At 35.6% G+C, this 26,855-nt stretch overlaps 1 protein-coding gene and 1 long non-coding RNA gene across 3 annotated transcripts in view; one reads left to right on the forward strand and one right to left on the reverse strand.

Moving 5' to 3' along the window:
* The window catches only part of LOC150098918 (uncharacterized), a 359,215-nt gene that overhangs the window by 325,080 nt on the left and 7,280 nt on the right, over window positions 1–26,855 (reverse strand). Inside the window, exon 2 of the long non-coding RNA XR_016549530.1 lies at window positions 24,280–24,496. This is a non-coding gene — a long non-coding RNA (uncharacterized LOC150098918). The remainder of the gene's footprint in view (window positions 1–24,279; window positions 24,497–26,855) is intronic.
* Window positions 1–26,855, forward strand: part of LOC150098919 (glutamate-gated chloride channel-like) — a 345,862-nt gene that overhangs the window by 305,694 nt on the left and 13,313 nt on the right. For both annotated transcript variants that reach the window (XM_090405610.1, XM_090405611.1), the window contains 4 exons: window positions 1,635–1,855; window positions 13,892–13,974; window positions 24,329–24,469; window positions 24,770–25,191. In XM_090405610.1, coding sequence (XP_090261736.1) covers window positions 1,635–1,855; window positions 13,892–13,974; window positions 24,329–24,469; window positions 24,770–25,191 — 867 coding nt within the window. The remainder of the gene's footprint in view (window positions 1–1,634; window positions 1,856–13,891; window positions 13,975–24,328; window positions 24,470–24,769; window positions 25,192–26,855) is intronic.

The raw sequence follows: 26,855 nt of genomic DNA on the forward strand, positions 1-26,855 counted from the left end.
TTGCTGAAACCAAATTAGATCCACAAAAGGTTGTAATAATGCATTAGTATTATTATAACCTTTCACCCCATCACCATATGCAGTGGGTGGACTGAGAATTTTTTTATTTTATTTTATTTTTATTATTAATAGCGTTATTTTTATGTTAATACAATCGGGAAACCTTTCTCTGTATTCTTCACTGTTCTGCCTGACCCATATCTCCTTAAATACAGCAAATGAGGAAAATATTGACGCTCACCACTTCAAAATAGAAGAAAGCATTAACTATGATATAACTGATTCGTGTAAAGGTTTCCTATAGCTGACAGAAAGGGCTGGGGAGACACAGCAAGATGAATGCAAAACAGTATAAGAATATACACTAAAAACTCTTCCAACACCAGTAAATGCAGCAGAAACAGTTATCGGGAAGAAGAACGGACCATGCGATAAAGTTTGAGGTTGAATTGTGTTAATCCTCAAAACATATGCAGGGAAATAAGAAATGTAAGGTTTGGCAGTGACGATTTTGTTTATTACGTTCAGGTAGCTACAGCCACGAGACGAGGTTCATCTGAAGCGATCTAATTGCGTGTGTTCTTGGAGTAGTGAATGAAAACACGTCCACCGTCGCATGAGAATGATTAACTCACCTCAGCAGAAAAGCGTATATAAAAAGCGTATATATAAATACTCCTTGCAATCTACCCGAGATTTCAAGCCGAGGTATATTCAAAACAAAACAAAACGAAATGTACAATCATTGTTTCGATTGTGCTATCGAGGTACGGTTCGGGAGTTGTTCTGTATTTGAAATCAAACATTTCGAACAGCAACAACAACAACAACAACAACAACAATAATAATAATAATAATAATAATAATAATAACAATAAATCTCCGATGATGATAGTGTTAAGGATTTGAAAAGGACAGTATATAAATAGATAAATTCAAATCAATACTCTTTTTACACGGACACCACAGTTTGGAAAAAGCATACTAAACAATGAATTTTGATAATTCCTCTATAAAACTTGCGGGCAATGTGTACATGGCGTAGATGAGCCCACTGGATATCTCTAAAGGGATGAAAGAATATTGTTATGTAGCAAACAATATTTGGGATCCCATACATTATAACATATCGCATGCTGTCTAAAAACATGACTGCCTTCAAGATTTTAAGACATCCACGTCAATGATCTGAGGAATATTATAGGAATAAGCCTGAACCCCAACTTATAATCTGCAAGAACCTAATCACTAGGACACTTCTGTACAAACAGAACCAACATATCATCATTCCTTCAATGAATTCCATCATTGTATAGAATTTTTGTTTCTGGTTAATATCATGTAAAATTGATAATGATAAAAAGGGGTAATTTAAAAAAGAAAAGTTAGTCACAACTTTTAAGAAAATCAGGATTGAAAACCCTTTAGGAAAATTATGCCACATGAAAACCTACGAAAACATCTACGAACAAATAAGCACGCATATACTTAAATGGGTATCGCTTCTGTCTAAACTGATTAAATGAAATAGATAATTAATTTATGAAATAAAATCAGTGCTGATAAATAACATTTGAAGACTAGCTCGCTATAGGTCAGCGTTAATCTTACGTCGATATCTGTTGTTATTCCAGAAGTACGAAGTGGAATTCTTGCTACTACAGCAATGGGAAGATCCCCGACTAGCGTTTGATGATGGCGGACACCATCGATACCTGAACGCTATAATGCACGCAGAGAAGATGTGGATCCCCGATATTTATTTCATCAAACATGGAGAATTTCGGCATCCTCTCGTTCCCGTCCATATGTCTCTGAAAGTCTTTAGCAACGGCACCGTCCTTTATATTACAAGGTAAGTTGTCATTCAAGGTGAACTCAAAAAACATTTATTACCTAGTACAAAGAATATTTTAACTTCTCTATTCTACGGTGCAGTAATTTTTGAAGCTTGGTGTTTCGGACGATGCTTGATAAAGAATTAGAAAACGTTTCAATTTTATCTCTATGTCTGAACGCTATCCAGCAGAGATATACTGTTTCAAACATTCCATTTTAATATTTCAATACACTATTATTTCCAACAATAGTGAAAGCGACATGAAGTTGTAGTAAATCGGGCTGAACAACATACTTCATTTACATTACAATGTCACAAGTTCATTGACTTAGATTCTGAAGAAGTTAGATTCTGAAGTAATGGAAATAATGAGTACTACTCACGATTATAATTCGATGTAAAATATCTGGAGGTTTTCAAAATAATTGCACCTAACGGTCACGTCTCTGGCGCAGTCGGTAGCGACAACACCCTTTGGTTGGAAATGCTTAAGTTCTGTTCCTATTTATATCATTTATAACCATTTTTCAGATAAATGTGAGGAAGTCGGTTTCATACGTTAGTGGTAGTTTTTCGTTCTCTAATTTCATAATATATTTGCATAATATGCAAATTGACTAACGAACATTCGCAATTTATAGACATTTTGTTCCACAACTGCAGAGCATCTAGAATTGTCCAGTAAGCTTTTACAGAAGTTACTGTTTAATGAACATATGGAGGTTTTGGACCAGGGAAACGAGAGTTATTAGAAGGCGAGGATGGTTGTCGGAAATAATGACAGGAAAGTAGAGTTAGCTGTAAATAGTATACTAAGGTCAATAATAACTGTGATATGGGGAATCATTGTACTCAGAATTTTAACAGCATTCAGAGTGGACTAATTCACACACCGTGTGATTATCGGAGCAACGAAGTATTGCAGTTTATGTATACTAATGCCCGAAGTATTTGGAATAAGTGTGATGAATTTTTGTCATTACTTAGTTCTACTTGGCCAAAAATTACAGGAATTAGTGAGACTTGGTTAACTAAGAATGATTTAGTCATAGGGATTGAATGTAAGGGATATAGAATCTTCAGAAAGGACAGAGAAGACAGAATGGGGGGGAGGAGTTTTACTAATGATAGACGAAGTGTTAAAGCCAAAAATTATAGAAGTGCCTGAAGGTGACAGGCATGTAGAGGGTAGTACATTTGAGGCTGTTTGGTGTGAATCAACAGGATGAAATATGTAATTGGTTGCCTTATACCCCTTATAATCCAAGGGGTATAAGGGAGAATGTAGATGGATGCATTGGCAAATTAGTAAGATAAGTGGAGGACGTGTAATTATTATGGGCGATTTTAACTATGGGGACATAGATTGGGAGAAGGAATGGTCTCAAGGAACAAAGGAATTGGAGTTTATACAATTGTTAAGAGATAACCACCTGAGACAGCATGTAATAGAAGGTACAAGAGATTTGAGAGTGTTAGATCTAACCCAATGGAAGTGTTAGACCTTAATGCTAACACTTCCATTGGGGTAGATGTCATATCGGCCCATGTTTTAAGGGAATGCGCAAGAGAATTAGCATCTCCTCTAACTTGGCTGTTTAATTTAAGCCTCGGTTCTGGTAATCGGAGAACATATTAGTAAGTAATTTAAATGCACTGTCTCCACTTGACTTGGGGAAAGTGATCATGTGGTCTTGACTTGGGAGATTGTATTATCAAGGAATATTTAATGAAAGCTGTATCTGACTGTGTTCCCAGAGTCAGGGGGAGGAATCAGGTAGGAGTAAGATGGATGAATAATATTATTAAACGAGAGTTGCAGATTAAATAGAAAGTTGTGGTATAAGTGTAAAGAAAAAGGTGATGAGCATTCCCATGAGCAGTACAAGATACAGGCAAGAAGGGTAACCTGCATAGTAAGGAAGGCCAAAGCTAATTATGAGAGGAAGCTAGCTGATGAGTCCAAAAAAGTCTTAAGGAGTTCTTTCGCTACGTGGCAAGTAAAAAGAGGAATAACTTTGGAAGGATGACTTTAAAAAATGTTGATGGTAAGGAAATTACAGAAGTTAATCAAATAGTTGAGTTGCTTAGTGATCATTTTGCAAAAGTGTACCATCTGGATTGTGATATTACAGTACTCGGACGTGTCATTGACTGATGAGAGTCTAGTGATAGAAGAATTTGAGGTGCTTAGTATGTTACAGAACCTTAATGCTAACACTTCCATTGGGCTAGATGTCATATCGGCCCATGTTTTAAGGGAATGCGCAAGAGAATTAGCATCTCCTCTAGCTTGGCTGTTTAATTTAAGCCTCATTTCTGGTAAAGTCCCAATTGAGTGGAAAGAGGGAAAAATTATTCCACTACATAAGGGGGGGGGGCTCTAGGACTGAGGTAGCAAATTATAGACCAATCAGTATATAATTGGAGTGGTGGTTAAGGTTCTGGAGAAATTGATAAAAATTAGAATTCAGGACTGGGTGAACAGCAATATGATACTTTATAAGGGGCAACATGGTTTTGTGAAGGGCAGATCTTACCTTAGCAATTTCTCACTTTCTATAAAGTAACAATGAAGTTGGATAAAGGAAATCCTTTTTCCGTGATCCTGTTGGACGTTGCAAAGGCATTTGACAAGATTCTAAATGGAACTCAGTTGCATAAATTGGAGCAAATGGGTATGGATCCGAGGCTAGTGATTTGTATTAGAGGGAGGCTAGTAGATAGATATCAAAGAGTGGTTATGGTGGAGCGGAGTCCAGTAGACGGCAGGTGACTAGTGGTGTGCCTCATGGCACAGTGCTTGGTCCTCTACGATTTAAAATTTGTACATCAATGATATTGGGAATACTATGAAGGGAAACGTCCACTTTTTTGCTTATGATGCAAAATTGGGAAGAGCGATGGTCAATTCAGATGATGTAAATATCTTGCAGGATGACTTGAATAGGCTGGCGGTATGGACTAAAGTAAATGGCTATCAGTTTAATGTGGCTAAGTATAAGGTGATGCACTTCGGAAGGATAAGATCACATGCTGTTTACTATATTAACGGAACTGAACTGCAAGAAGTTGACGAGGCAAGGGAATTGGGAGTCATTGTGGACAGAGAACTTAAGTTTCGAGGGCATACTGCAAAGGTTGCCAAAACTTCACATCAGATTACATGGTTATTGAGGAACACACTGACAAGCAGGGATAAGCAAGTGATTGTTCCACTTTATAAAGCATTAATAAGACTATTAATGTCTTATTTATGCCTCATTTGGACTATTGTGCATAGATCTGGTCACATGGATTTCTTGGTGATGTGGAAATGGTGAAGAGGATTCAGTCAATCAGTGAAGAGGGTTACGAAAATTGTTGCAGGCCTGTGGGATGTCTCCTACGAGGATAGATTGAAGGTCTGTGGGCTTCATAAAGTAGTTGATAGACGTAGGAGAGAAGATATGATAGAGGCATATAAATTATTAAAAGGGTTTTATAGGATGGGTACTGATAACCTTTTTAAGACCAGTACAGGAAGGGAGAGAACGAGGGGTCATCCCTGGAGATTGTGTAAGAGTGTGGTTAACAAGGGTGTTAGGACTAGATTTTTTGCTTGGAGAGCTGTAAATGGTTGGAATGCGTTGCCAGAGGTGGTTGTGAATGCTTCATCAGTGAATGAGTTTATGGGGAAGTATGACAGGTATTGTGCGGATAACGGTTAGTATGTCAATGTTGGGTCTCCCGCGATGAGTCTTTTGACTCCATGGAGGCACCTTATATATAATAATAATAATAATAATAATAATAATAATAATAATAATAATAATAATAATAATAATAATAATAATAATAATATGTTTCAGTTATAGAATGAAGATGAGGAAGCTATCTTGAACATGAGAATTATTTGAACTTTATTTCCAATCAATCGAAGTTTTCTATTTGATTGCAACTCTACAATAAAATTTTGGTATAAGCGACGTACTATATTTCAAATTTAGCTTAACACTCCCCTTCAAGCCTTTTCTCTAGGCCAGTGTTTCCCAAACCTTCAGTTTTCGCGTGCCCCTTTTAAAATTTTAGTAATACCGGCTTAACTCCCCCCCCCCCCACTCCTCAAGCAAGAAAGCAATTTGGAAGAAGTTATATTACGGTAATAATATCATCCAAAAATGAATAACTATAAATGACTTAAGTTTTGGACATTAGCGTTATAATAAATTACAAAAATGTGAATTAATTTTTTACTTATTAAATATGAATCCAATATACACTGAATGGCCACTTTATTAGGAACACCCCCATTTAAAAAAAAAAAAAAGAAACAGAACGATCCGACGGTTATTTTTTTGTGTTTGATCCATCAGAATGGGTAAAAGGGGTGACTTAATGATTTTGAGCGGGTATGATTGTTCGTGATAGACATGCATTTCAAAAGTCTAATATTCTGGGCTTTTCACCACAATAGTGTTTAGGGTATACCAGGAATAGTGTACTAACCAGTTAAATTCAAGCCAACGGCACTCCTGTGGACGGAAACAGCTCATTCATCGAGGTCAGAGAAGAATGGCAAAGAATGTGAAACGTAATAGGAGGGATACAACCAGTCAAATCACAGCTCATTACGCGACCTTCGTCGCAAGCTGTCATGAATGGGGTACAAGAGTAGGCAACCATCCGTGGTCCAAATACTGTCAGCTAAGAACAGGAAGATGCGGCGTCATTGGGCAAGTGATCACCAATACTGGACGGCTAACGACTGGAAAAATACCACCTAATCTGAGGAGTTCTGGTTTGTACTGCATCATGATTATGGCAGAACTAGAATATGACAACAACATGAGGCTATGCACTCTTCCTGACAAGCAGCAACAGCTCAGGCTGGTCGCAGGGGTGAAATAGTATGGGAAATGTTTTCTTGACACATGTCATGTCCCCTGATATGAACTGAACACCATCTGAATGCCACTGCATATCTTAATATCGTCACTGATTACTACATGGATGCAGAGTCTGTGTAGCTCAGTGGAAGTGGAACCCATACGAAGGTGTACAATATTTCACGATATAGAAGCTGGAGGACTTGGTTTGATAAATGTACATTTAAAAACTCTAAGTGCAAGAGCAAAAATCATGGAGAGAGCTTACTCGGAACACAAAGTATGGAGTGCATATATCATGCACTACATGCAAAGAATAATGCCCCACCAAATAATTTATTCCCTTCCACAATCGAATGGCAAAATACCAAAAATGTTCATTGAAGTTGTGGAGGGGTACAAATTCATTAATAATCATATAGCAATAAAAGATTTCCTCAAAATGAAACCAAAAATTGCAAATATCACTCTCACGCGAGCAGTTATACCACCTCCACAACACCGAGAGTTTGAAAAAGGTAAAATTAATTATCCAATGTACTCAAAAAGGCATTCAGATTACCTATACTATACACCCGAAATTAAAAACATTTTATTACAAGGTTCACCACGCTTGCCTACCCACCAGATTATGGTGCGCATACAAAGGTATCACTCCAAGCCCCAGCCAAATGCTACTTCTGCCCTGAATCAGAAACACTATATCACACAATGTTATACTCCCCCCATACGTCTCCAATATGGAACACTGTTCAGAAATTCAAAAAACACAAAGAACCGGTCACAGAACACACACTATTCTGGCTAAAGGACGGAAACATAACAATAACCGAAGCAATTATAATTATAACAACAATGTACTCCATCTGGACATACAGATGTGACAGAATTTATGGAAGAGATACAGGCCCAGATATAATGCAAAAACTCAACAAAAAACTAAATGAAATCATAACAGACACAATAAACAGAAAAAAGATAACAAAACACCAATGGCGGAAGATAGGCCTTATCTCTGAAGAATATGAAGAAAACATACAAATAATGGATATAAAATACCCACCATAAAGAAAAAACATGAAAACAAGCCAATACAATTCACTCTGAGAGGAAAAATAATGGAATAGAAAAATAAACGCATAATGTAAATATGTATATATGTGGAAGTGGTGTTTGCACTTTGCAGCGCTAAATCGCCCGAAGATAGAGACTGAAGTTCAAGTCTAGTCACCGCCTAGACCTTTTTTCTACGCCTTTTTTTTTTCGACCGGTTAGTAGATCTCTGGCACGGGTAAGCGGGTTTTTTTCTCCAGGAAACTCGGTTTCTTCGTCCCGTCAACTCAAGAAAATCGACCGCAGAACCCACATTATTTTTAATTTTTAATTCAAAAATTAAAAATATTGTGTTGGACCACTAGATGGCGGCACTTGTTGAGCCGTCTCATCATTGTGGGCAGCTTAAATTAGGATAGCCTTGGGCCAGCTATCTCTGATTGGCTACTAGTGGAGATTGATTTGCCCACTTAGTCTTCAAAAGTTAGATAGGACTAAAAAGACCTCGCCTACTTCCTATACGGGAATAAAAAGGCGGTAGCTGATTTTTTTTTATTCATGGCTGCAGTTTACCCATTGTCAAATGGGTACTTCCAGCAAGACAATGCGCCATGCCATAAAGTGCATAGCGTGTTGAAGTGGTTCGAGGAACATAAAAGCGAGTTTCCTGTACTTCAGTGGCCAGCTCAGTCCCCAAACTTCAACACAATAGAGTCTCTGGGATGAGGTAGAACGAGCAGTTCGCAGCAGTCGTTTGTTTGTCCACACTGTGACAGCGTGGACACACAGATCCCAGAGGGAGGGAACGTTTTAGACAGTTGAATCGATATATCAGAGAATACAGATCGTTCCTAAACCAAAAGGGGTCTCACTCATTACTAAATTGCTGTTTCTAATAAAGTGGCCACTCAGTGTACATACAATAAAACCAAAAATTACTTTAGTTTTAAAATTTTAAATTTAAATTTAATTATTAATGTTCATTATCCTGAAAGTCCTGGTTTTCTCTTTTCCGTCGTTTCCGACCGTAGGTGACTTTGTAGGCATTGCCTACAAAGTATTCCTGGTGAGATTTTTTACAAGGGCAGTTCACCATTGCTTTCCTCACCCCCCCCCCCCAAGTTTATCCGGCATATGATGGCTGGGATGTATTCATGACTGTAATCAATGTCTGTTCAGGGAGACGAAAAACCCGAGTTTCCGAGTGAAAAAAAAAAAAAACCTACCTCCGTATCAGAGCGGCTAACTCACCTTTTAGGCAAAAGAGACCAGATTAGGGTTCCTCAAGTCACTGACAGGAATCGAACAGGTCTTTCTGACCAAAGGGCTTCGTCTATACTGACTGAGCTACGGAATTTCTCCTGAAAGTCTCCGAGCACCATTATTTACTTGCCTATCAGAGTAAACATTGCCTCAGCAACACATTCCCATTCATCTACCAATCCATAATTCAGGTTTCTTCAAATCTTTTTGTGGTGGCATATCAATTACCTTCTTATTATCTTCCCCAACTATTCAGCTGTTCAACCATTCACAACATTATTAACAGATAAATAGAACAGTGACATAAACAGAGAATCCTGTATTATTCCACTTCTCGTTTATAATTCCGTGTATACTTCACCCATACATATTTAATTGATGGCAATCAGACAGCCCATCTCCTTCTAAAAGCACTAATCTATCATGCATTCTCTTTTTATTTAATTTAAATGGTAACTTTTCATATGCTTTGATAATATATCGAAAGCCACCGTAAAATCCAAACATATCAGGTTATAATCCTATGGATATTTTAATTTGGTCTGACATCACGAATACATTATTTGAACTCAACAGTGCAAAGTTTTCAGTTCCGTTATTTCTATACACAGATAGTAGTCCAGCTGAAAGCTCACTTTCAGTTGAGGATCTTCCCTCTTTAAAACTGACGAAACCGCTCAAATACGTCCCACAGCAGCTTTTCAATATATGCCATTTTTCAGTAATTCATTAGCCATTTTGTCAAATTAAGAAGAAACCAAAATACAAGCTTTTCCTCTGCAACTTCAGTTGCCATAAAAATTGCTGCAAAACCAAACACGTTTAGCTTTACTGCTTACCATAGTAGAGTAATATTAAGAGTGTTAATGCGACATAACAAGTGACATTAAATTATCTTACCAAATCCTGAACGGACAGTTTCAGACAAGTTCGTGCTGTGTTCTAGCGCCAGTGCATCGAAATATACATCAAAGTCGGATACTTTTTGAATAAACTGTGTACGGGGGGGGAGCCGAAAAGTTCTGATAAACACCTATAACAAATATTGATTAATTTAATGTTTTCTTATATATCGTAAAAGAAAAACGAACAAATTATTACAATTTGATGAAACATGGGTGTTAAAGGATTTTAATACATGTTCTTTCTTGTGGTTATATCAGTTGCTTTAATATAATTTTTGTTCTAGGTGTTTATCAGAACTTTTCAGCCTCCTCCTAGTATATACTTTCTTTGTAAGATGCCGCCTGATATCATCTTATTACAAAATCTAAGCAGTGTGCTAAAACAAGATATCAGCTTAACAAACTCCTAATATCCTTCTCAGATAATCATGTTATATCTATCCAATCCTATATCATAATTAATTGCTCTGAAACCTTGACACACCACTCAGGAAACACAAATGGTCTATAATTTTATTGTTTCGTCTTAAAACCTGCCATCTGCAATCATAAGAGAGATGATTCTGGTATTTTAATTTGAAAATTAATAACTTAAGGTATCCTGAATCTCACCTTCACTACTCTTTAAAATAAATGGATTGGAATATATATCCTGACTCACACTTCACCGTGCAGGCATTCGAAACCAAGAATCCCACGAAATAGGTCGGTCAATCCTTATTCCAGGAGTGTCCTATATCTGTATATGAGTATGTTTACGGGGCCAGTTTTGCCTGTTCTGAGGGATGAAAAACCGAGTTTCCGGGTGAAAAAAACCTCTTTACTTCCTTATGAGACCGACTAACTCACCTTTAGTCGAAAGAGACCAGATAAAGGCTCCTCACGTCATGGACGGGAATCGGACTCAGGTCTTTCCGACCAAAGGGTCTATACTGACTGAGCTATGGAGGCTCTATGGGAATATATATAATCTTTTATATTTAAGAAGCACCCCACTTTAACCTACTGTTTTAATATAAGTTATATATAATTGTATTCTAAAATGGTTAATAAACGGTAAAAACGTTAAATTCATTAATGAACTCATCATTTTCCCCCAAGGAAAATGATGCGCCTGAATGAATAACATATTGCAAGTTATCATACTATTGGTAAAAATGGAAGAAAAATTTTTTCAAAGAAATAAATTAAGAGCTAAGTTGGACGACCGATATGATTTTGTTAACCATAAAAATAATATAAAGAAACTTTAAGGGGTGTAGTCGTTTCGAAGCATAGTTGTCCTCAGAAGTGAGAAAAAAAGAAGAAAAAAAAGAAGAATGGTGCTCATTGTATACTGTACTATATAAAGATCATCATTATTAAATCCTCCACATCGCTTCATTTTATAATTTAATTATTAATTTCCATTAGATGCTCTCTTTCGGTCAATTTACTTTAAAAACACATTTCATACCTTAAGTAGACATGCACTGGACTCAAAAAGTAGATTTTCACTTAGGGTGCTTTGTAAAAATAAAAGCCTGCTAATACTCTTGAAAATTAATATTTTATCTTGGAAATTTAATATATTTGTTTCAAATAAATATGAAAATCGTAACAGATTTTTTTAAACAGACAAGGAAAAAAATTTAACACAACGATATGTATGTAATTTCTGTGTCGGTTCTGTTTTAATAATTTCAGGTTGAGCTTTTGTCGGTTTCTGCGATTGAAAAGGCCATTGAGAAATATGGAGCCCCGAAATATTATTATTTAGTGCATATACTCGAACTTCATAGGATATAATTTATTTATAAACTGAAATTATATATTTCAGCAATTTGTAAATTATTGAAAAGTCATAGGGGTGTACAGGCTACTAAGACAGTACTACATGATTAAGTTTACTACTAATCTCAATCAACAATTTCTTCGAAATTAGCCTATTACTTGTCGGCACTCCAATATTTCCTTATCTGATATTTTGGTATTCTAAGGCACTTCTGACTGAATCATCCTAACCTTTCCTCTCTCATTCTATTTAAGTGACCATATCACCTTCGATTAGTCCTGCTCACACATTCTCAAATGCTAATTGTCAAGTTCTTCCTAATATCCTTATTTTAAATATGATTCTGTTATTGATACCATCTGTTTACTCCCCTAATCTTTCTCAGCACACTTCATGTAAGTGATCTCTAATCTCTTATCTCATCTCTAATCTCTTATCTTATCCAACTGAGAGTTGGGTTAGAAATAAAACTAATTTGAACTGGTTTGAACACTGTCTAGTATATTGCTTGTTTGGTGTTTTGTCTAATGTCTCCCTTATTCCAATAAATTTATTCAACTGCTCCCCAACATTCCAACTTTGTTTATTCTGTTGTCTATTTCCAGATTTAATTTGCTTCACTAAAAACTGTGTCTAAATAGATGAAATATTTTACTTGTTCTATAGGTTCTCATTGAGAATGCAGGTGAAGCTTTTTATGTTCCTTACTATTTTAACGTTTTAGTCTTTTATTGCTTAATTTCACGCTAAATTTGTCACAGCTGTTATTCAATGTAGTTAGGGAATACTAGAGATTTGCAACGGATGTGTTTAGGAGTACATCATAATCTGCGATATCTCCGATTCTAATATCAGGTTTAATGTCCCTTTCTTTCATAACGTGATCCACAGAGATAATGAATAGAAGTGGATATAGTGTGCAAACGCTGTCTTACACCTTGATTTTACATCAAACCAGTTTCCAGTAGTTCTTCCTTCAATTCTAACTGCTGACGTACTACTTAAATATATACTATGTATTGTTCTTAATAATATTATATTTACTCCATATAATTGTAGCGTTTTAAAAAGCTTTTCTACAGGCAACTTGGCATATGCCTTTTCCAAATCTACAAAACCTAGACAGTGATCCATGCGCTATATTTCATGATTTTTTAACTCTTTGTCGAAAAGAAAAAATATTATCTTGACAACATCTATTTGACTGAACCCAGATTGTTCTTCTCCGAGTTTCTTTTCCACAGTTTTTCTTAGCCTGTAGCCTCTTCTTAAGTATGCGTGCATAAATCTTTCCTGGAACACTTAACAGAGAAATTCCTCTGTAAGTCTCACATTCAGCTTTATTTCCCTTTTTTATAGATGGGGACCATGAGAACTCAACTCCAATCATCTGGAATTCGACCTTCTGACCAGGCCTTCTAAATTGTGCAGAGGCCCTGGTCAGAATAGCTACTTCAAGACGGTTATACCTCTAAATTTCAGCATTTCTGGTTGAACATAATCTCCTCCAGCTACCTTTCCACATTTCGGGTTTTTGATACATTTTCTATCTCAAGTATGGACGTATGCTCCTATTTGCATTCGTCTTGAATATTTTCTGCTAATGATCTCTGACCGATTATTTTGTTTAACAGTCTTTCAAAGTAATTACTCCAGACATCTAAAATATACTTATCTCAGTTTTCATGTTCACTTTTATCTTCTTTGATTTCTTTTACAGTACTCTTTCTTCCATTTGTAAGCTTTTATTTATCGTGATATTTATCTTCTGTATTCTGACTAATTTTTTCCATGACTTTTGTTTAGTTACTTTTGCGCATTGACTTATCTCTCTCTTACAGTTTTTTCTGTATTCTTTTAGAGCATCTGATGACTTATTTGCTAAGAGATTTCGATATTACTTGAAAGTATAACTGATATTTTCAAATATCAGGAGAGCGCAAAACGCATAAAAACGCTTTCGACATAAAATGTATTCGCAGACTGTGGCAAATTATTTCAAATGCAAATGCAAACCAATGCTGATACAGCTGCATATTCATAAGTTGGTACTAAAGTAACCAGTCAGCGAATAAACAAAAAAAATGATAAAACTGTGATTATATTTTTCCTCATATACTGTTTCTGCTTGTAAAATATATATATCTCCTAAAAGTAACATAAATCAGAAAAAAAATTTCTCTTCCAGGCGGAATATGATCCTAAACTGCCAGGGAAACTTGCAGATTTTCCCTTTCGACAATCCCAAGTGTCCTTTTGCAATTGAAAGTGGTAAGTAGAGAAAAAATATAAAACGTCACAGAGCAATATCTGTGTATAAAACTAGCAAAGTAAACACGAAATAGAATCCTGTTTTAGTGTGTGTTTTAAAATGAGTATGAGTATTAAAAATATACTGTTAAACATTAACTAAATGCTACTATCCAAATGTAATTCACAGAATTTAGCAAACTTAGCTCCGTGTGCTAGTTATGCAAAAGCTATCAGTGTATAGATTTTTGAGAAGCACAACTGAACAACGTTTTTAATAACGGAATACTAAGAAAGAAAAATTGCAGAGTGGTACAACATGCGCGTTGCGAAGTCGTTACTGGCACGTAAAACACATAGCTGCAAATGATTTCTGATATATTTAGCGTTATTTTTAGGCGATGTCAGTATTTTTTAAATTGTTAACAATTGATAATAATTTGTTTCTTTTCATTATGTCTATTGGACGATAATCTGTTCTCGAATTTATTCTTAATATTAGTAAAAGGTGTTGCAGTTCCTCACCGTCAGTTCTTCTGCCTGAAAAAAAAAAAAAAAAAACTCTACTTGTTTGGTTAGACGCTACATTTCATATTCCAAAGTATTTCAGAGAAAGAAGTAACCCGAAAAAAAAAGCAAAATGGCCTACTTCTCTCCCCCAGGATTAGCATTCTTATTGCTTCAGAATGAGGTGGTATGGGAAGGGAAGAGCTGTCATCCAATTTTAAGTCTTTGCGGCCACTCAAAAACTATCCAGGAAGTTTGATCTATAAGAAAATAGCTTCCTTCAGATTTTCCCTCGGGGTAAATATTTTGACATCTTTCTCTAGATGTGTTGGGAAGGAAGATTGAAATTCAGTTTGTTTAGAATTATGGATGCAACAGCTAACCATAAGACCAGTATATTACGTGTTAACTGCGTGCTTGACCAGTATTTTATCTGCAGGGCAGAAGAAGCTCCAATTTCCAGGAAGGTCACTTTTTCGTTAGAAAAAGCTGGTTTAAATACCCTCGCAGACGGGATTTGAACCAGGTCTTTCCAACCGAAAAGCAATTTCGCGTCATCTTGACAAATGTGATACAGAATTTTCATGTGACTTCTCCTGTTGGAGAAGAGATGAACTTCTAATTTTTTAAAGAGTATGAAACTTAAGTCAACAAAAAAAAAGAAAAGAAAGAAACAAATAAGACTACCAAATATCGTCCAAAATGCAAAATTTTTGCTTAATATATTGAAACCAAAACAAAAAAATAGACTATACTAAATACGCCTAGTTTCATTTATATATCTAAAATGTCAGGAAATATGATGAATAGAAATCTATAAATATATCAAGTATAGTCTCACTTATTTGCCCTAATCTCACGTGTAAAGTGATTATGTTGTTTATTGAAAAACGACATAAAAAGTGGTTATGTGAACAGCACCTCTGCTTTACAACCAAGGGAAGTCTTTTTCTTCCAGTATTTACTGCTTAGTTAGTATCTAACAAAAGTTATGATTCATTCCCACTTTTTATACTAGATTGAAATTCAGTTGGAAAAACTGTGCTATGCAGTATATGAGTACCGCAGTATATCATCCCTTGTAACAAAGCAATCGTAACTACAACAGTTGTAACTCCACAACAGAATACGACTGTAGGTGTCGACTCAATTTTTCCATGTACTTTCACACACATAAAGTTGTAAACCTATATAGAACATCAGCACCGAAGGCGAGAAAAGTTTTTTATTGTTGTTTTTGTTCTTCTTCTTTTAAACCTTTACTACGGTTTTCATATTTTTGATTTTTTTCATAATCGAAACCTAGCTCTAAGGACCAAAACATGGAACTTTTTACAAACTGCTTTAGTCTTCTATGAAGCGGGACAGTACACACCGACGATCTACCAAAAACATTCACAATTACCCATGCCCGTAATGAGATTCGAACTCACGACGTATTGGGTGGAGGATAGAATAAGGGTATGATAGATGCTTTCTATTCAATAAACAAGACCGGCAACTGTATATATTGTATAATAACTACAGGTGTACAATTATAGCTATCAAAGCGCAACTATGTTGTATCTGGAAAAAAAAATGTTCGGGTTAATTTCGAAACATTAATAAACCTTAAATATTTAGAAATTAATAACGTTACAGCAAACGGATCTGTTGTCTAGATGAAAGTTGTGTACAACAGATATTGTTAAGAAAGTTGATAATGAACCAATGAACTAATGAACCAACCAAATACGGCAGTCCTGAGCCTTTACCGATTCTTTCAATTTGTATGCAACTTAACCCAAAATGTGAGAATCCTCAGGTTTATTGAAGTTCAGTTATTCGTACCATAATGTAGAGATTGTAACATACTTAAGATAACTTTTCCTTTGTTGACATAATTGATACACAGTTTACGTTTTCGATCATGTACACTTATACGAAAATGCTGCACAAAACGGTATACTGCATATTACACTTGAAATCCAAATACTTTCTGTGAACAGAACCGGCTTTTTTACTTTAAATGCTAGGCATCAAATGGTCTTATAACTTCCTTATATATCTGCATATCCAGTCTCTATATCCAATGCGAGATTCCGTCCTATTATTTGGTTCTAGTTTATTACGAAATTTATTCCTAAACACATTCTGATACTGTAAAAATGATCTCACTGGAAAATAATGTTCCAATAAGGTTTATTTTTATATTAGTAAACCATATAAGCAGTTCCCAAATTATATATTTGGGCGCTGTGCTAATATGGTTTATCATTCTATATACACGCGTCACTGATCCAAAATTGATCATACGATGCGAACTGTTGCTGTATCTACCAAACAAACAAACAAAAAAAAAAAACGTTTCGGGAGGGATAAATGATAAATGAGGCAGTGGAGAATAAGTGTCAAATCATACAGGATACAGGTGGCTGGTTGGCTACAGCGAGGGGTGTGTGTGTGTGTGTGTGTGTGGAGAGAAACCTAGTCCTAACGTGAATAGGAAGGTGCTTGACAAGTGATCCAGGTTTACTTTCCAGACACTTTTCTAGTCTAGGTTCTGATATTTTACTTCTGAATTCAAGTTCTGATGCTAAATCAGATTCCGATAAATCGTGGTTCTACACCTTGTAACTATTAGATCAGTTACCGATATTTTATCAGCAGCCAAATTCAGATCATACTCCAGACGACCGAAACAGGTTCCCGGTCTCTCGAGCTATTTCACTCTTAAAAGAGTGCCCTGCACTTAATGAGTACTTATGAGCTCATTGTGCGCTCCGATATTATTTTGCTGTATATTTATATTCTCCGTCTGGTCTTCTCTGTTTGCTATATGAAAAACCCCGGTTCAGCTAATTCACCTTCAGTTGAAAAAGTCATTTTATTTCAGAGAAATGTTCCTTCATCTCAGCGAAAAAAAAATGAAACCAGTCTTTTCCAACTAAACAGCGTATGTCGCTTAGGCCATTCTTTATGAGAATGACACAACGTCTTCGGTATGAATCGAATAATTTAGAATCACAAACTGTATCCTCTTAGACGGGCTTCACATTACATGGATCGTCATCCATGTAATGAACTACGTGTTATTATAAATCCTGCAAACTTTCTGTTGTGATGTTTAGCTTTTTTTTGTTTTGTGCTCTAAACAAAATCTATGGGATGCAGATAATAGTTATGAAGGAAAAGTTAAAATTATTAAGAATGATGGCACCTTAGATGACTATGTTGAGGATTCTTCCATCTGACTTCAGGTCTTCGGCGAAATTAGATGGAACGTGGTCGCTATACTACAAGTAATTGTTTTCTAAGGCAATTAGCACTAAAACCTAAAGAAATTCTAGAAGGAACAAAGACAGGTGGCATGCCGTAATGAAAACTGATATGGAGTTGATATACGAGTACATTTCCTATTTGAAATTTCTAACGTTTCAAAAATCTACAAGAACGACAGGTTAAACGGCATTATGATACATACGAGTATGATGGGTTTGTTAATCCTTAAATTATTCCGTTTCTTTAAAAGAAAACAGCACGGCAATAAAGTCGCAATTCTCACCGAATGTATTATATTCCTCATGTTTTAAAGCATTCACTATATCACATTAATGTGGAACTAACTCAGTTCTACGATCATTAAAGTATTTCGCCTGAAACATTAAAAAGTTATTCGGTCAACGAGAAAACAATGAAACAAGTTGCATTAAAGTAAGTAGTATGCTAGAGATATAAAACATCGAAGAACTTTACTGCAAAGCTCATCGATTTTTAAATCCATATTGCGTGCTTTAGCGCTTTAACAACGTTTACTTTCAAGAACTAATAAATGAGTACAGAAAAGTTTCCTCACAAAATTATTTCCTTAGCCTCTTAAATATTTCATTACTCAAGACTACGAACAAAGCAATATTTCGGATTACATTCTAGAGTTTGGAATTAGAAGTTGTTATTTGTTGTAAACTTTTGCTGATTCACTATATGAAAATCTATATACAAGAAATTCAATTTCCGACCATAAAAAACACATAGAAAACAGGCTTGAACGTGGAATAAAATAGTCTGTCAAAGCGGTCTTGAGAAAGAAGAACATTCTTTGAAATGAAGTGAAACATAATTTAATTCAACTTAAAAGTTTTCTCACACAAAAACGAAGAAAAAAATCTGCGAGTAAAGAACAAAAACAATATTCTTGATTATAGATTCTCCATTACTTTCAATGGTTTGAAGCCTGCCTCTCCTATCTCGATACATGTTTTTTTAATGTAGCTCCCACTCACGAAAGGTTAAAAACCTATGCTACTTTGGTACCGAAGGTTGAGCAAAGGATTAGTTTTAATTTTGTTTATTAATTTTATATATTTTTGTATATATATTTTTAAATAGTTTTACATAAGTGAGGCGGTGGTCTCACACTGCGCGATGAAATTCATCTCCTACTCAGACAATCATATCATACACATCCTTGCACATGGCGGGATTCGAACCCGCAGCAGCAAGCTTATTATTATCCGATGCACAAATGATCCCACATTATCAGTGTTCTTTAAAACACTACTGAAGACATTGGTTCAACTGCTGAAAAGGCCGATTACAACTATGCTTATTTGACGAGTTTAATTCATTTCCGATCTTCATAATTATCGCTAAAATTAATTGGCTAATTTTTATAGCTTCGGTATTGAATTGGGCAATCCTTATCGCTTAAAATCAAATTATTAGTCAAGTGATAACAACAGTTCTTCGATTAATGATCAAAGATTTGATATTAAATTAAAGTAAATTTGATTTATAAATTAATGCTAAGATACTATAAATTGATTTGTAATGGAATGCTAAATTAATGTAAATTTGATTTGTAAATTAATGTTATACACTGCTTAGAAAGAAGTCAACGGACACCACAGAGTGAAGAACAAACAGCAATGGTCCCCATCTTAAGATGTAGGACCTCCTTTCGCTGCAATGACTGCAACAATCCCACGGGGCATACTTTCTACAAGCGTACGATACCGTACATGATCAAATGGGAATTTTGTACCATGCTTCCTGTAGGTATGTAATGAGGTCCTGGACTGTTGTGGGACGGATCCGTTGATCTCGCCCGATGCTAAAGTCCATCCCACAGATGTTCAATAGGATTGAGATTAGGGCTCTGTGGAGACTAGTCAAGTGTGATGGCATTGACGTCCACAAACCACGCAGTTACAGCAGCAGCCTTATGACACGGTGCATTGTCTTTCTGAAAGAGACAATGGTCAGTTCCCTAGAAATGACACAAAGTAGGAAGCACTCCATTGTCTAGAATTTCCAGATACCTCTCGGAGTTCAATGTTCGTGGCACTACAGAGAACAGAGGCCGAACTAGGAAAAACAGGATCGCGCTTGACATCGCGACCTCCGAATTTCATAGTTGGGGTTTACCGAGCATCCTCCACACTCAACGCGTCCATATGCTTGGTAGAGGGTATGGCGTGATTCTTCGCTCCATAACACAGCTTTCCACATCCCACTGCACACTCTCTTTGCACCACTGAATACGACGCTGCATTCTGGGGCATTCATATTGCGGTCGTACCATGGAAACACATGTTGTGAGCCTTGCTTCTGAATGTTTTTGTGCATATTCGTTTTCCAGTCATCATCATCATCATCATCATGCGTATCAAGGATTTAGGCCTAGCATGGCCTGTTCCGGCCTTAGAAGTCATCGTTGAATCGTTTAAGAGGACGTCCTGGTTTTCTTTTTCCTAATGGCTTGTACTTTAAGGCTTGTTTTGGCAATCTTTCTGTTTTCATCCTTTGAACGTGTTCCATCCATATATGTTTATATTTTTTAATTTTTTCTATTACTGGTTCTTGGTTTAATTCTTTCATAATTTCTTCGTTTCTTTTGTGATCAAATAGGTATACTTTGCAGTTTTTCTCATAAACTTCATTTCAGTTATTGTTGTTAATCTTCGTGTTTTTTTTTATTGTCCAGATTTCGCTTCCATACATTAAGACTGGTAGGGCTAATGTATTGTATACTTTTAGCCTGGTTTGTTTTTGAACTAGGTTTGGTTTAAATATAGAGTTAATTACACCTGTTAGTTTTAAATATTTTGCGATTTTTACGTTTATATCTTTTTCATTTTCATATGTGATCGTGCATCCTAAGTAGTTAAATGAATTCACCTGTTCTAAGATTTATCTATTACTATTTTAGTTCTTGCTGGATCTTGTCCTTTAAAGGCCATAGTTTTTGATTTTTCTGTTGATATTATCATACCATAATCTTTGGATATCTCATTTAGATCTAAAATAGCTTTCTGTAAGTTATCTTCAGAATTTGTAATTATTATTTGGTCGTCTGCAAAGAGGAGAGTGTTTAAGTTACCTGTAGGAGAAAGTTTAATTCCTCGATGTAAATTTTTACTCCATTTTATTATTATTTCATTTAAGTAGATATTAAAAAGAGTTGCTGAGAGGGGACATCTCTGTCGGACCCCTTGGATTATCTCTCTCGTATACGATAGCTCGTGATTTAATCTTATTTGTATTTGATTATTTTCATATATACTTGTGATAGCTTTTAGGATATTATTTGGTATTTATCTTTCTTTTAATATGTTAAATATGCTTCTTTTAACTTTGTCAAATGCTTTTTCAAAGTCAATAAATGCAATATGTGTTTCTAAATTGTATTCTCTTCTTTTCTCTATTATTAATTTTAGGAAAAAGGCCAGGTCTATACATGATCGTCCTTTTCTAAATCCGTTCTGTACTTCTAGAATAAAGTTTTCGGAATATTTCTGCTATAACAGAATATAAGATTCTGTTATAGCAGAATCTTAAATAACAGGAATTTAGTATACTGATACCTCTATAGTTTTTAGGGTCATCTCTATTACCTTTTTTAAAGATAGGAAATCACAATTGCTTTTTTCCATTCTATTGGGGGGGGGGGGATACCAGCTGAGTAAATTTTATTTAAAAAATAATAAGAGTCTTTCTTTGAATCTTGTTCCTGCGTATTTATATAGTTCTGAACCTAGCTTATCTTCTCCAGGTGATTTTCCGTTTCTTGTTTCTTTCAGGCTGATTTTTAATTCTTCTTTAGTTATTTCCTTTTCATTTTCGTTAATTGTTTGCCAGTTGTCTTTTTTAAAATATTTATCTGTCCACAGGTCTATGTAGTAATTTAGAAATTCTTCTAATTTCAATTCAGTGTTTAATTTTATGTTTTCTTTGGTATCTGCATTTAAGTGTTTCAAAATCTTATACACATTGGGTCTTATTTTATATAAATCATGTTCTAAATTAGAAACAAATCCTGTACACCCCTTGAGGGTACATGGCAGGAATTTGATGATGATGATGATGATGATGAATTAGAAACAAATTTATTCCATGCTGCTCTATGTCTTTTTCTGACTTTTGTTTAGCTATGGCTCTTATTCTTTTATATTCTATTTCATCTTCTTTTACTGATCTTTTACTGCTTAATCATTTGTGATAGGCTTCTTTTTTTTTGTTTTTGATTATTTCTTTGATTGTATCATCCCAAATCTTCAGTTTTTTTCTTTTATTGAATTTTTTCTTTCCTAAGCTTTCATTTGCTGCTGCATTTAGTATCGTTTTTATATTAAGCCATTCTATTTCTATTTCTTCATTTTGTTTTATTTTATCTAGATATTGGTTAATTCTTTGTTCATATAGCCATTGTACATTTGTGTCATTCATTAATCTAGTTTTATAAACAAATCTTTCAATTTTTCTTTCTGTTCTTGTTACTTGTAGCCATTTAGGTGGTAATCTTAATTTTATTTTAACAAGGAAGTGGTCACTGCTTATTTCATATCCTCTCTGAACTCAACATCTAGTGAAAATTTTTCCAGTCGTGTTCCAGTCGATGCCCGGAAATCCGCATTCAACGTGACGGCCGATGAATGACAGTTTTTACATGCTATCCTTCGTAGCATCAAAGCATCAAGTCAACCATCAAACTATCGTTCTACTGCTCTGACCTCAATTTTCTCAAAAATAATGGAAATGGTAATCAAAGATAATCAGTGGAGAAAATATTACTTAGTCATCACCAATATGGATTCCGCCATTCTCGTTCCACTGCAGATCTCCTTGACAACCTCACTTACCTTTAGACGCAGAACATGGAAAAGTTCTGAGAGACTCAAGTGATCACTCTTGATACTTCCAAGGGATTCGATCGAGTCTAACATCTTATCCTTCTTACCAAGCTTCCATCGTACGGTATTCCACCTTCCCTTTGTGAGTGGATCGTCAGCTTCCTTTCCGGACGTCCAATGAGGATTATGGCAGATGGTTACTTTTCATCAGATTTTTCAGTTAATACTGGTATATCCCAGGCTCAGTACTGTCACCTATACCTTTTTTTCCTATATATCAATGACCTTCTCTCCCTGACATCCAATCCCATTCATATCTTTGCTGATGAAAGTACTCTCCACTTTTCATGTTTTACATTTTCAAATCCTTGTATTACTCAGATAACTCACGCTTCAAGAACTTCTTTAACCTGTGCCTCAAACACTGATCTCCTTGCCATTCTCAAGTGGGAATCCAGTGGGAATGTTATTGATTGCCACAAAAACACAATCCTGTCTGTCTTGTTTCACTGCTAGGAAGAACACCGTTTGACAATATTCCTTTCGCCAACCCTGACCACTTTTTCTATTTTTTATTTAACTCTCACATTTAATTTCTATCCTGCCATAACTAACTGTACCAAACAGTACTTCCTACCTGCTTAACTCCTGACACTTTATATAGCTCGAATCCACCTAACCTTAGAAGACTGTTCCCGCATTTGAGGTAGTACACCTAAGACTCCTCTCAGAATGCTTGAGTGTATAAAGAAGTGAGCAATTCGCTTAACCAATGACACCCTTTATTATCCGCTGAACTAGCCGCTACATCCCTCCATTTTCCTCTACTGAGTAGAGGAAAGTGGAGGGATGTAGCGGCTAGCTCCTCGTATTCGTATACGAGTAGAGTACTGGTATACGAACACGAGGAGCTGCCAGTCAACACCCATTCGAGTTGAGAGTTCAACTCGAAAACTCATCGAGTCAACTTCTCGTTCTTTGCCATCATTTCCTACACCTCGGCTCTTTGGAAAAGTCCTCCCCCAAAGATTACGACCTTCAGGTCTTCAAAAACATAAATAAATTATTTTCCTCCTTCGAACCACTTGCCTATATGCAGCACTCTAATGGCATAAGCCTTGGGACCTCTCGTGTGTGGTGCTGATTAAAAAAAAAAAAAGAAGCTATCGAAGATTCTGTGTTTACCAAGCATTATTTATACAATGATATAGCTAGAGTTCACGAAGCATGCTAATAGTCAAAACGTAATTGTTTAATTCTTAGTTCCCACTGTGTGTGTGTGTGTGTGTGTGTGTGTGTGTGTGTGTGTGTGTGTGTGTGTGTGTGTGTGTGTGTGTGTGTGTGTGTGTGTGTGTGTGTGCGTGCGTGCGTGCGTGCGTGCGTGTGCGTGTGTGTGTGTGTGTGCGCGCGCAATAACTACTCGGCCAACCAGACCGAGTGCTTTGCCTTTCTTCAATAGCCTAATTGTGCAGCTTGTGGGCTAGGATGTTATAGTATTATTCTGGGAAAATTCCCACGTTACTCCTCTTAAAAATTATTATTTTTACGCCGGCTATTATAGTCTGTTTTTGTTTAGGAGATACATCGATATTATGCAACATAAATTTCGTAGCATTGCATAATAGTGACCAGGTGAAAATTATACATTAAATAGTCCATTGCAGCACATACTTTTATATTCAAACAAGTGATTACCAATGGAAATTACCTGATATATCTTTGATATCACTGTGTTCATGTTTCGCTTTCCTCTTCAGTATCCCACGAGACATCCGAAATGGAACTGCAGTGGTCAGACCAAAACGAACCAATCAGTGGTGCCACCTCCCTACGATACCATAACGCCTATCTAGTTAAGAACGACACCGGTGAATGTGACAGGCATCACACGTGGAGAGGTAAGCAAATTAGTATAAGTTAACATACTGCAAAATAAATAGGAAAGAACATTTTAAGCTAATGTAGAAGTAACGTAACTTCTTTGAGTCAGTGGAAAGCATCTCTTAATATATATATATATATATATAAAACAGGAAAATGATAATTAAAATTAATTAATTTGGAGTGATTAGCTATTGACCGTCCTTATGCAATAATGAATGCTAAAATACTTGTTGAAATTATGTTTGTCGTAATTATAAATTGAAACTTAGTATTAATTATATTTCCCTACTAACATGATATTTCAAATTTTCCAGGTAATTACAGTTGTCTGCGGGTACTATTAGTCTTTACACGTGATAAAGCCTTCTACTTCAGCACCGTTTTCGGTCCAGGAATGGTGCTGGTGACTAGCTCCTTCATTAGCTTTTGGTTGGATATTAATGCTGTGCCTGCCCGAGTGATGATCGGGGTAACTACTATGCTGAACTTTTGCACGACGACCAACAGCTTCCGGTCCACGCTACCGGTTGTTTCAAATCTCACAGCCATGAACCTGTGGGATGGAGTGTGCATGTTCTTCATTTATGCCTCCATGCTGGAGTTTATCATAGTCAACTATCTCTTTCGGAAGCTGCCTCATGGGAACAGGCCATCTGCCACTACCCATCAGTCAGAAGTTATTCGACCGCCATCAACGCTATCACAGATGGGACGTTGGTGTGGGACTTACGAAGGGGTAGGAATCATACATTTTTACCTTTCTTTTGATATTTCCATGTTTATTCGTAGAAATTCTCACCTCGTATATATTTGAAACTATCATTAGCTGCGTTAGCAAACTGTATATGAAAAGTAAATTTCTCTATAACAGACAATATTTTTTGGATGTCAGTCAACACATCATCATGCGCGCACATCTTATCGGTCAGTATTTGTACTAAATGCAAAAAGGTCTCTATTGAAGATCACCTAAAAGTAGTCTTAACTAGAAAATATGAGTAAACTATACTGAACATTTATTTGCACTTACTATTCAGTTAAAATAAATCCAAAAGTTTCCTAAAATAATCAGGTGCAGAGATTAAGAGCACGAAGCCCTCACGCCAGCAAATCTTGACAAACTTATTTTTCTAGCATGAATTTTAATGACTAGCAACAATATTATTGTATTATTGACATATATCTATAGGGAATATTTTCTTCATCACTAAATGATAGAGAACTAGCTTTTATGAATCATTTCCTAATAAGTGTTGCTTGATAAACAAAACTGACATTAAAAAAAAAAAGTCTAGGCATTTTTAATGCATGATGATTTCTGTCATATTCTCCAATCTGATCAACGTTTTCTAAGTAGAAAACTTTCATTTCTTCAGCCTTAACCTTTCGTTCCTTCTGCCTTTTTTTTTTTTTTGATCATCCTTTTCATCTATAACTAGCATCTCAAACATAGCAAGCTGGTCGGAGGATAACATTGAAAGATAACCAGATTGATATTATCAGGTTAATCTTTTTGTTGTTGTTGTTGTTAACAAATAACGGCTCCAACATATCAGGTCAAGTGGATCAGAACTCTCCATTTCTTTCTCTCATCCCGTATGCTTTCTTCGCGAACACTGTTCCAACTCTAGTTTCTTTTCACTAAATTTTCTCTTATCTGGTCTTTCCATCTTTACCGCGATAATCTTCTTGGTTTTTCCGTCAATTTTCATTCCCACATTCTTCTTGGTACTCTTCGTAAATTCATGCTTATTATATATCCAAACCATTTCAAGCGGCGAGAGTTCACAAACAATTTTTCAACTCTTTCTTGTTCTAAAATATTCCTAATGTTCCCATTTCTCATTCTATCTTTCCCTGTTTTTGTCAACACTGTCCTCAGAACAACTGGGTCAGTTGTGAGTGCTTTGTCTGTTAATGATTTCAAGGAGAGGTACGATAGTATTGTGTTGATAGCTTGGGTCTCCCACGATGAGACATAGGACTCCGTGAAAGTGCCCGTATAATAATAATAATAATAATAATAATAATAATAATAATAATAATAATAATAATAATAGTTACTAGCTATACTTAAAGTGACCCACAGTGTAATCTCTGCTTTAAATATAAATTTAGTGATAATGCAAGCAAGATAAAAAAAAAAAAGGGAATAAAGAAAGAGAAAACGTGCAATGCCAATTAAATGCTCATCTTGATTCTTGATGTGGAACAAATGCCAAATTAAAAGCAACAGATGAATTATTACTTTTACAGTAGTTGAATGTGTAAGGTACGGATATGGATAACAACTCAAAAAAAAAAGATGTATTTAGTACTTCAGTTTATTAAATTGCTTTCACTGTTCTGTAAACTTGCATTAAAAACAACATATAAACCCTTCTACAGTTGACATATTCC

The sequence above is a fragment of the Typopeltis vanoorti genome, chromosome 15, assembly GCF_054136105.1.
Source record: "Typopeltis vanoorti isolate ZY-2024b chromosome 15, IOZ_Tvanoo_1.0, whole genome shotgun sequence".
In the NCBI taxonomy this organism is placed as follows: Eukaryota; Metazoa; Arthropoda; class Arachnida; order Uropygi; family Thelyphonidae; genus Typopeltis; species Typopeltis vanoorti.